General features: G+C 37.6%; 1 protein-coding gene across 2 annotated transcripts in view; it reads left to right on the top strand.

The window, feature by feature from the left end:
- The window catches only part of NALCN (sodium leak channel, non-selective), a 212108-nt gene that overhangs the window by 56464 nt on the left and 143309 nt on the right, over nt 1–12335 (top strand). For both annotated transcript variants that reach the window (XM_041423382.1, XM_041423381.1), the window contains exons 7-8: nt 11193–11335; nt 11454–11558. In XM_041423382.1, the coding sequence (XP_041279316.1) occupies nt 11193–11335; nt 11454–11558 (248 nt within the window). The remainder of the gene's footprint in view (nt 1–11192; nt 11336–11453; nt 11559–12335) is intronic.

Genomic DNA, 12335 nt, shown 5'->3' with positions numbered 1-12335 from the left:
CAGGGGAAGGATTTCCATTAATAAAATCATGTACTTGGCATTGGTCTTTGGTCTGCAAACAGTATAATGTGCACTGGCAGGTGTTTACGATGCTCAAGCCTGGTCCATTCTAGAGCTGAATGGTTGATATCCATATATACAGGAGTTGGTTTTGATCTCCACTGACCCCATGAGTCATCCCTGTGACCCTAAAACATAAATCAAAAACATGAGACTTTTCAGTCCAAAGTTTCTGTGAGCACTGTGTCACATCCCACTGTTGCAGCCCGCCAGGGATGTGATTTCATAGCCTAGTATAGAAGAAAAGTATGGCATGTGGGAATGTCAGCCAGTGGAACATGCTGAGGATGTGAGCCTGGTTGGAATAGTGCTGAAGGTGTGTGCTGGGGTTGGATGGATCCAGACATGGTGCAGGTGCATCCATCTGAAGATAAGGTCAGGGAGCTGGAGCTACAGTGTTTCACTCCAAAGTGCCCACGGGAAATCTACTTTGCAGTAGCCTCAGGCTGTGGTTTGACATGTGATGAGACCCAAGTAGCAATTCCTCAGGATGAGGCAGGGCACATGAATGTGTTACTGTCAGTGTCACTGAGGGTGGCACAGAATGCTGAAATTACACCAGCTTAATGCCTTTGGGACAACTTTATGCTGGAAATAGAAGAGCAGACCTTCTCTGGTGCAAGTTGGGGTGCAGACAGACAATGCCAGGTGAAGTGTTCAACCTTTCACTACAAAATGAAACCCTCAAAAAAATGGTGATTTTAAGGGGCAGAGTCAGCTTATAGCAAATCAGTACTTCGTGTTGTATGCCTGTGGTGCTATTAACACAGTAGTCAGAGCCTTACAGAGTAAATTTATTGTTAAATTATGTCCTGCATGACAATTTATTCCCAGTATTTTTTTACATCTCTTACTTTACAGAAGTTAGAAGCACAACCTATGACTCATTAATGCTTCATTTATGGAAGAAAAATAAAAATGTTTTATTTGCTGAAAAATATGATTTAACCAGTTCAGAAGCAATGGAACTTGGGTCAACACCACCACTCCTACAACACTTTCCAGGCAAAACCCTAATGCAAGGTGCTTTTTGAACTTTGATCTTCATTTCTTTGTAGGGTCTATGTGCAACCTAAACAAATACAGATTACTTTATCCATGGTAATTTTTTTTTTATTTTGTTTTAATAACTAGTTAAGATGCTGCACTGGGTTTAGAGAATTCTTTATTGCTTTCTCCAATTCTCTAATTGGAGAAAATAAGTATGAACCTAAAAAATATATCTGTTTGAAGGTCAAGCTCATTGCCAGGCCACTCCAGGACTGAGTCACCTGTTCGTATCTTATTTCTTATAGATGCTTAGCTGATGTGTTCTTAAAGAGCTCCACAGTTATCTCTGACTCAAGCACATGAATCCTACTAACAGCATTTAGTTGGTACTTTTGCAAGCTTCTTAGGAAAGTAACTGGAAAGGGTTTTAGTGCCAGGGTACCCAGAAAACTGCCTGATGGTCAGTTTTGGAAGCAGATATTTCTTTGAGGTTCTCCTGTTGCATTTGTCTTCATTTAGGAAGCCCATTTCCTAGAGATTGTAGAATTAATGGGTCTGGAAACAGTTGTGCTTTTTTCTCATGACTGCATCTAATAGTATTAATCTCTGGGTGTTTTTTTTTTTTTTTTAATGTGGTAGGCAATTTAATAAGTGTTTTGTAAACACCATGTTCATAAAATATACCATTTTCCCAGCATATTTTATGTTTTGTGGGGACTTAAATGGTAGAATCTCACAGCCATAAATTTAACTCTGTTTCTACCAAAAGAATGATAAATTCCTCTTTTGCTTCAAGTACTAGCATTTAGGCCAGGGTCAAAAATTTTTAATTTGTGTCCTTCCATGTCTCAAAGAATCTGACTGTATCCAGCTATCTGAACATCAGCTCACAAGCCTGACTTTGGGCAGTGCAATTTAAAAATTGGGAACATAATTTTCTTCTCCAAAATATTACAGAAATGTACTGGCAGAACTTATAAACAAGGATCAGGATTTGTTTCTTGTTATGAAAAATATGGGGCCATAATGTAACAATACAAAATTTCTACCCAAGCTGTGGTAGGATTTGCAGACACATCGCTGAGGATAACAACATGTTTATAACATCCAGCAGCAAATATCCTCATGTGTGCTTTTAGAGGTGCCTTTGACTTCAGTGAAGGGAGTGGATAGACTTTCAAGGTTGTTTTTTTTTAATTGAAGAGTAGACAAAGAGGTAGTCACTGTGAAGTAAATGGCATGCAGAAAATCAACCTTGAATTTATGCGTAGCACTTGTTTGCACCTTCAGATCTAAAAGCTCTGATTTTACTTCACCCACTGAAAATTATTTTCGTATGGAAAATGAGATCTCTTTAGCTCATCCTTTGATAAAAAATTGCTCAGAGTAGGTCTGTTGTGTATTTCTTGTGAAGCTGCTTCAATGAGCAATGTCAAAACTTATTTTTTTCATACGCAGCCCTTTTTTTTCAAACCACGTGTTCATGTGTCTCAGTACAAAATGCCACATTTTCCACTTCAGCAAAAAGCTTTGAAGGAAAATATGTTAAATATCATTGGTCTGTAGAAAATTAATGCAGCTTTGAGTCAAAGCACAGAGTTGACACACACCTACTCAAAGAATAAACATATTTGCAGGTAAACTTGATCGTGAGGAAAAAAGAAAAAGGCCTATATGAGAAAAAAAACTCACATTGATTTGACAGTGAGAAATCCCAGAAATTTCTGTTATGGGTGTGTGGGATTATTTTCAGTAGTGCATAAAGATCAGAAAGAAATTCTGCAGAAGCAGATAATACTGAAAACAAGGTTTAAACAGTGTGTGCAAAACTTTGGAAATTATCTCTCCCAAGAAATACCTGGCAGTTTATACAGCTTTTCTTGCCAAAGGTTTTGATTTTCATCTCCTAATAAATGTGCCAGCTGCTTTAGTCCATTAGTACTAGTCTTCCAAGAATTCTTTTTATAATCAGTAGATCTCTGGTCATGCAAATACTTTCTTTAAGACAGTCCAGAATAAAAGAATTCAGATGTTACAAGAATTGGTTTTCTTTCCAATTTAGTATTTTGTTTACTGAAGGAAAGGAGAAAAAGTTGATGGCTTCTTGCTGACATCCATGTATGGTTTTGGGGTTTTTTGTTTAAAAATAAAAAACAGGTTCTTTCTCTTTTGACAACCAGCTCTTTTAAAATCAGAAATCTTTTAAGACAGTTTTGTCTTAGACATTGATTGTGTCGCTACTTGAGGAGAGTCTCAGAGTCCCTACCTTAATACAGGCATCTCTGAACTGGGACAATATGCTTATTGTCCAGTGCTGTGGGATTCAATGTGCTATTGGCTTGCTAAACCACTTGTCTGTGTCTCCACACTATTTCTAACTACATGTATTAGGATAGTGGGCAAACCAGTCCCTCACATCAACAAAGTGCTTGAATTATTTTCCTTTTAGTGGCATGTAAAAGGCACCAGGGAGTAGTTAGTAATAGGTAAAGAAGTCATTGAATGAGTTTCATTTGGGTTTTCTTGAAACAGTCAATCATAGAGCTCCTTCCTTCCATTTAGGAGGAGAAGTTATTGTCTCTTCAGTTGGATTAGTCTGTTAAAATGCATTTGACATTGTATATTTGCTGTTGTTATTCAGATGTGTGGAGGCTAATGAGATTTCGAACATGTATTGGTTTTTATAATGTCCACTTAACCAGCTTTACTGTTGGTTATTTTTTCTTAGAGAAATGCATTGATGTAAGTGCTGTTACTGTCTTGTGTTCATTGAATGCTCAGCAGGTCTTGTTAGTTGGGATTTTCTACTGTTGCCCTTTGGTGAAACTTTTATACAAGAATAAAATCTTGTTCATATGTGCACTATAGGTGAAGCAAATCAAATTGGTATTCTTTGGTGGGGGGGCGGATTTTTAAAAGCGTCTTGTTTGAGATGACAGCAGTTTTACCACTGATTGTGGTAAAATCTCACGCACCTGCTTTTGAAAATGTTATCCATTCAAGAGAAAGGCACTGACCTCTTCATTTTAAGAGAGCAAGTACATCCTCAGAGAAACACCTACAATTCACAGGTGAAGCCCAGAGGAACCAAATGAAACTGAAATAGAGCTTTAGGACCAAGCAGCTTTGCTGTTTCATGATTGTACTTAAAATGAATTCGATTATTCTGTCACTGTTGGAAAAACTAATGCAACAACTGAATAGTTTTGATTAACAGTGTATAAAATTCTGTGCTGAATTTGCATGCTTTATGTCAAAGAAGATTTGCATACTTTGTTTTCTCTCTAACAAAGTAATCCATCACTGCCTTGTTTTTAATAGTCATTCCCAGCATTTGGCTGAATGGCAATCCAAATACATAATATCTGTACTAAGAATTCTGCCTTAAACTTTTATCTTTATTATGATAACCCTTAAAGTGTTCATTAAATTTGAAATGTAACAATTTGGAGGAATTTCTAAATTTTGGGTTCTGGGCTGCCACTTCTACTCTATAAATGTGTCTACATATGTAATGCATTTTAAAAGAAGTAACAGTCCTATAAAAAGATGGTTCATTTTCAAAGGAATAAGTTATTAAATTATAGAGATTCCTCCACTGAACTTTTTTTATATTATACAGTTTTGTCATAACATTTACTGTAACAGGCATTGACTCCACTATGACTGTACTTGAAATCAGAGGCGTTTCATTGGAAAGGCTGAGGTGGTGGCTGTCCCGTCTTCACAGCGTTCAACACTCTTAAAGCCAAGGCCTAGGGATTTCTGTATTCTTGGTTTTTAGATATGAAGAGTATTTTTACAGTTTGGTAAGAAAAAGCACAGCTATGGCAGTGTCCTACTTCTAGTCTTCAGCCTGAAGCTCTGCCCATTCTGTTGAAGATGAGACCCCAGAGACCTGAGAAAAGCTGTGTCCTTAAGAATACTCTCTAGAGTGAGGAAAAGGTGGGAGGCTTGACTGTGCTGCAGAGTTTCCAGCTAGCTATGTGTGCTACAGCTCAGCATTTACTTGATTCTCATCAGCTGCCACTAAATTTGTAAAGTTGCCTCCCCACAGTCACAAAAGTGATTATAAGACAGACAGTCCTACAGCTGCCTAATTGCCAAAAGGAAAAAGCAGACAGTATTTCTGCACATAAAGTCAGCTTATGAGCTCTGTTGACATTTTGGATCCCTATTTGTTAAGTTGTTTATGAATGTATAGCTATTTTAATCAAAAAAGTATTAAAGAAAAGCAGATGAAAACGCTATTCTGACTAAATGTCCATAAAGAAAGCACACATAAAGTCATTCTGAAGAATGTTCACCTTTCTTTACACCTTGGTCTTGTTCAAAAATGTAAAGCAGCTTTCTCTTTTCAAAGCATAAAATATTACATCTACTATCTATTAAGTACTACTATTAAGTGCTATCACATGTAAGACATTATTGGTACAACGAAGCATGGACTTCTTTAGAACATGCTCCTCTTTAACCTATTTTACCCTGTGCAGTTAATACACAAGGCCAGCATTGCTACAATTCATTACTACAAATTCATATTGCTACACTGACTTCTGAATACTGCACACATTTCTAAAATACTTGCAAACAGTGCAGACAAGTCCATTTTTTTTTCCAGAATTTGACTGGTTTAGTTGAGGTGTTAGGGCATGGGTTGGACTCGATGATCTTGAAGGTCTCTTCCATGCTAGTGATTCTGTAAATTTTGTGATTTTCTGTCTTTTTATTACTAAGTCCATGGATCAGATTGCACTGATCCTAGAACTTATATTTGCAATGTTCTTTATCTCCGTATTGGTGCTTTTATCTGTAATGTCTCTGTTTATAGTCTTTTCTCATATATAAAAGCTTCATCTTCTCATAAGCAAATAGATTTTCAAAATGAAGAATCAGTGACACATCACTACTATATATTTTGAGTCACTGTGCTTAGCAAGGATTAAAAGACTGTGTTCATACTGACAGTGTGGGTTTTTTCTACTGTTGTAAATCAGTTTTTCAGCAGCTTAGTAACAGGAAAATGCATTGACATGTTTGGGGTTTTTTCTTTTCCTCCTAATTTCTGCTGGCTGTCAGACTGGCTGGTGAGAGTTGGTTTGGGAAAATAAAATAGGTTGCTCACTCAGGGCCAAGAAACCCCATGAAGCCATTCAGGATTAGTTATTTTTTAGTTGATTTCAGTCCTGCCTGCCAGCTGCTTCCCAGAGGTGTTAACAACTTTGTCCTTGCATTTCTGGACAATTTTTAGTCCTTTCTAGTTTTCACTGAAGCAATAGTGTAAAACACTTGGAAAATCCTGACCACATGCACTGTTTTACAAATACCTTAATACTGAAAGATAAATTAAAAGCTGACTGGTCAATTGAAATACTCATGCCCTGAAGAAACATGCAGCTTTGTGATTTTATGAGTAAGCAGGGACAGAAACAGGCATGGTGACATTTCCATAGCTCAGGCAGAGGTCATTGCTTTATGGGCAGTCACTCACAGAGCCGTGTTAAGGAAGGCTGCCTTTCAGCGTGCAGCGCAACAGAGTGAAATTAGACAGCAGCACCTGCCAGAAGGCGGCTTAGCTTTGCCGGCAAATAGGAGAATCAATCCTTTAGCCGGCGCAGCGAGAGGTTGACACAGTCTGTGCTCTCCGGGCTGGACGCTCCGCCGCCACCGCCGGCTGATGTTCCAGATGTGCCCGAGGTGCACGACCCCCATCTAGCGGCTGCTGGGAACTAAGGGAAAGGAGCGCTGCCTGCCATCTGCTGCCTTTGCTGCGTGGCCGTGGCTAGTGGTTTAAGCTTTTAATAACAACGCATGGATTTTTACTTGCTTGAATAACTCCTGATTAAAGAGAAAAACAGGAAATTTATTTAAAAGACAGCTTTGGGTCTTTGTTTTGTTTTTTTGTTCGGCTTTTTCGTTGGTTCCCCCCCCCCCCCCCCCCCAAAGTGGCCCTCCTGTAGATTTTCTTTCTCGGCAGATTCACAGCAGTCACTAGAAAACTGAGAAAATCCTAACATGGTAAGCCAAGGTAGTTCATAAACATAACTTACACATGTAGAAAATTGCTGGTGTTAATGCATAGCTAAACTTAGTTTTCAGTTTTTGCATCTCACTCAGAATAGCTACACATAGCACAGATATCAATTAATGAAAGGCAGCTCCTCAGCACCATACATTCTCCTACTCCCATAATTCCATAATATGGGATTTTGAATCAAGAAGCAAGAATGCATCATCAAGTTAGGAGGAAAGGGTTCTGTTTCCCAAATCAGTGAATTTTCATGTGATTTTTTAGCTCTGCTCCTTTAATTCTGCTATTATAAAATTAGTGTTATTCAGTGCACTCCTTTTCTCATGATGTCCATTTGCAGAATGAGCTGGTTATAGAAGGAGTTGATGTCACAGAGCATGGTGGTATCAGAGTCTCAGAAACAAGCAAAAAATCCTGTGTATTTACAAAATGTGCGTAAATATAAAATACAGTACATCCCAGCATAGTAATACTATTTTTCTGTTAACTCTGAGTTCCTTTGTTTTTAAAAAATACACACTTTCTATATTCCTTACTAATTTAAAGAACAGGGTTTTGGCAGAATAGGTGATTTTAGTTCCCTAAAAAAAGTCATCACTTTTTCCCCTGGCTCCTCTAATTCTTTTTGTTTCCCTGTAATCTACTCATCTGTATAGAGCCAAGTTACCTTGCTTCCTGATTAGGCATGGAGACCATTAGAATTTTCTTGTATTACAATTATTTAGGTGTCAAAGCAACTATTTTCTCCATGCCCCTTCAGACTAATGTTGGCATCTTCTAGATCTGAAAGCACGTGTATTGAAGAAGAAATAAGCCCCCTGCACTCTGGTGCTGAATCCCCACATACTAAACATACAATATGAGTAAGGATAAGTTTGTCTCTGATTGCTGTCTTGTCTTCTATACAGTATGGAGCTAGTGAAAATACCACATAAAGTAAGCAAGATTCACTCTCTTTCCCAGTATTTCACTAAATATTTCATTTTCTGAACATTTTTTATTTTCTTTTTGATATTAACTACGTACAGCTGTAAAACATTTCCAAAGGTAGAAGTGTTTCTTGCTTAGATAAAAGTAGTCATTTGAGATTGATACGGATTATGATGTTGATTTATTGACTTTTAATTTCTACTGAGAGGTGTTTGCTTCTTTTTTTTTTGTTTAACTAGCATTGTGTTTAAAGGAATTGTTTTATTATAACATCAAAATTGAATTTATTAGCCAAGTTCAAACAAAACACAAAAACTTCAAAGCATGTTACTTTATCTTGCCTATTTTGTTGTCAGAAAGTTCCTCCCAAATTAATATTGAATGCTTTCGTGGTTTAACCATTCACTGAAATAATCAGGAAAATTATCATAAATATTTGCTAGATATTTTTATATCTCAAATTCAGCAAGCTGCCCATGCCAACATGCTTAAGCTGATGAGCAGTGCCATAACAACCATGTGTTTAACTCTCTTCATAATTCAAAGCTTTTTCTTGGCTGAAAAGTCTCACTGATGCCTGCAGTTACATTGCATAAATGATGATCCTAATGTTCAGGACTTTGACAAGAGGTGACTGCATTCTGTTATGTATTGAATAGCCAGGCCCTGCAGGTTTTCAAGTCCTCATTCCCTGTGGCACCCATATTCCTGCTGCTGGGGGATCTATGTTCTCAAATGCCCTAAGCATGAGACTCTTAGCACTACGCTGTCATTACTTAAGCCCTTTGAACTAGTAGGAAAAGACACTTTGTCACTGATAGAATACAGACATCTGTGGAAAACAATAAATTTGCCATTTGATCTCAGGGGCATATGTTGGGTTTCATTTGTGGCAGCATTCCCATGTCTAGTTTTTTGGGATGTATCCTACCATCACTTAAAATTTTGATATTTTCTCACCCTCCATATGGCTTTGAACATGGTGAGAAAAACAGAGTATGTTGCTGTGAGAGGAGAGTCTTTTAATAACTTACTCATTGGCTTTAGGAAGTTGTAGTCCAAAACTAAAGAAATAATCAGAAAAAAACAGAAGAGCAAAAACATGCAGTAAGGTAGTTGCTAACTAAGAATAACTCTTCTTTTTCAAGGCAAAAGATTTTAGGGTGTTGCATCCCTTATTCTGCATCCCTTATTCTGTTTGAAAAAGGATTTCCAAGAGACAGTGAACAGCATGGTTCCTGGCATCATTAATGAAAGTTTTATTACATTCTAGTCACATTTGTTAAGCAAGAATGTATATTCTTAAGAGGGATTGTTTCCAACAGCCTTAAAAATACCTCTACACGGTAGAGACGTTTTTACTTTAGTGTCACAGGCAAACTCATTTTAATTGGGTTAATTGTGCATTTTTGTCCATTCACAGTATTGCTTTACTGTGGCAGATGGCCCAGAGATGTGTTAGAAATACTTTGCATGACATCCCCTCTATTTTACTAATCTTCACTGTGACTTTCCCATTGGTAATGACTAATGACAGTTTCCTAGCCAGCAACTTTTAATAGATTCTTTTTTTTTTTCCTTAATCTCTGCCTGTCCTCAACAGCACTGTTTTGTTCAATAATTTAATCAGTTCAGCAACAGTATATTATTAGACAATTGAACCATTACTTTTTGAATTTTTGAAATGCAAAATACCCATGAAGTAATCACTGATGAGTATTTCAGGAGTATTTCAGTATTGATAGAGACCACTTTTTCTTCTAAAGAAATAGAAAGGGTTTTGCTTTCTATGCTTGAATTCTTTTCCTTTCCTTTTGTTTTCATTTCTTTCTCTTGGTCCTGAGAACCATATGCAGTAAAAAGCAAGGAATCCAATAACTAAAAAACCTAACGGTTTTTCTTACCCACCATGCCCATCTTAACCAGTTGACACCTACCTATAAAAAGTAGGTGTTAAACAGAAAACACCTACTTTCCCTCTCTCCTCTCTAAATTCTGAAGATTTGTCTGCAGAAGGGACTCCCTGAGGCAAAACTGGCTCCAGGTTCATTGCATCCCTGTTAGCAGACAAAAGGATGTAGAATGTTACAAATTCAACAGGAAAATAGTAGCACTATAGGCTGCTGTGATTTTTTGGGAAACTCCTGGACTCTGGAATTTCTGCCCAGAACCTCTTCTTTCACTGTGAAGATCAGATAGTCGGTTTTCCATCTTTATGTTGCTAGCAGCTGCTGTATTGCTGAGGGCAGTGCTCCTCATGCTCTCTCTCTTTTATCGAAGACATTCAATGAAACGAAGCAGTAGTGGAGCAGAGCTGGTGGGTGGCTGTAGGACAATTCTGTGATTTCACAGCAGTTTGTGAGATTTCACAGTTTAATTTCACAGTTTAATTGTGTTTCTTCTTGGAACAAAAAATTGCTTTAAACAAGAATGACTTACAAGCTATAACTGGTCTTTATTTTGAAGCTTTCATTGCAGAGATAAGGAGGAAGACCAAGCTGGCTAAAGCATATTATCACTCAGACATTAGGTTGAGTTTGGACTTTATGCTTAAAATTAGTAGCTTTATAACTGCTATTCAGAAGTGGTTTCTGCACAAAAAGGTCTCTCATAATTTTCCTTTCATCTTTTCTCCACCCCCTCAAGAGTGATATAGCAAGTCCAACTTAAAAATGCTTTTAAAAGGCAACATATGTACATTAATGCAGCTACTACCTGAATTTCAGAGCAGTTCAGTAGCTTGCTGTAGACGCTTACTGTGCTTGCTAGTGTCAGGCACCTTCTTGGTCTATTGCTACTTGCTTAGTGTTACTGATATTAAAAGTGATTTCTTTCACCTACTGAATGTTGATCTTTGTTCAATTTGCCTTTTCTCAGGGATGCTGTTGAATGCAAATGATGGGACAAATTCTGCCTTTGGATACATTTGCATATTGCCAGTGAACTCTTCTAAGGGATTATGCATGTCTGTCCAGGGAGGGAAGGGTGTCAGTCTCATCTGATACAAAACCAATTCAATTGCAAAAGGAGGAAATATGGAAATGCACCAGAAAACCTTTGAAGGAGAACAGCTGACACCCTTTAGAAAAAATCAAAATAGGATTGATAAAAGTTTGTTTGCTGATACTGAAAACTTTTAGGGAGGTTTAATGCCAAACATTTCCATTTTTTCCTCTGACAGGCACAAGCATATTTACTGTTTACGAAGCTGCTTCTCAGGAAGGCTGGGTGTTCCTTATGTACCGAGCAATTGACAGTTTTCCCCGATGGCGTTCATATTTCTATTTCATCACCTTAATTTTCTTTCTGGCCTGGCTTGTTAAGGTACTGAAAAATATGTCTTTTTAAATTGGTCGGAAACATAGATCTTATTAGAATTAATTTCTTCTCTTTTCTGCTTGCTGAGCTTTGTGTCAGCCATTCTTTCTTTTTCTTTTCCCAGAATGTTTTTATTGCAGTCATCATTGAAACGTTTGCTGAAATTAGAGTGCAGTTCCAGCAGATGTGGGGGTCCAGGAGCAGTACTACTTCAACTGCCACCACCCAGGTGAAGCACTTGACATGCTAAGGTTCTTTGGGGATTTGATTTGGTTTAGTTTATGAATTAATAATAAGCAAAATATTCTTGTCATATATGACATATTTGACTTTGCATGTTGCTACCTATAGCCTAAACCTGATATATGAATTTTCATAAAAAATTAAATTCTTGGTTGCATTATCTAACTAGTCTTTCTTAGAAAGGAATAATAGAGAAGACCGTAATACAGTTCTTTATATGGCTAAGTATGCTATTGCTATGTTTGTATTCTTTTTAATAAAGTATGATAATGCTTTTTTATCATGTCATTGAACCATTACATCATTTGAAGTCAGGATTGCTACTGGATATCACTTTCTGTGCTAAGAAATAAGAGCTGAAATACCAAAGTAGCTGGAAGAAGAGGCGTCAGAAGGTGGCTGAAGTGTTTGGGGAAGCTGGTCCTGGAACTGAGAAGGGTGTGTTGAGACCAAGGAAGAATAGACTATAGGGCAAGGAAAGAGCCACACTCAGAGCTGGGGCAGTCACAGAAAGTGATACGCCGAATAAAAATAAGAAACTGTGATAGAAAGGGTGGGCTGAGTAGTGAGGAAGAACCCAGTATGAAAAAGAAGAGCTACTGGGTTGATATTTAAATTCTCTCACTCATTATTTTAACAATGAGATTATGTGTCCCAAATGGGCAAAAGACAAAGCTTTTCCAGGGTAGTCCAATTTGCCATCTCTGAGAAGAACCAGTACCACCTGCCTGCAAAAAGCTCTTAGAAAGACAGATATGCGAAA

Source organism: Onychostruthus taczanowskii, unplaced genomic scaffold (assembly GCF_017590055.1).
Source record: "Onychostruthus taczanowskii isolate IOZ18803 unplaced genomic scaffold, ASM1759005v1 scaffold77, whole genome shotgun sequence".
Taxonomy (NCBI): Eukaryota; Metazoa; Chordata; class Aves; order Passeriformes; family Passeridae; genus Onychostruthus; species Onychostruthus taczanowskii.
This window is presented reverse-complemented; position numbering and strand designations above follow the sequence as displayed.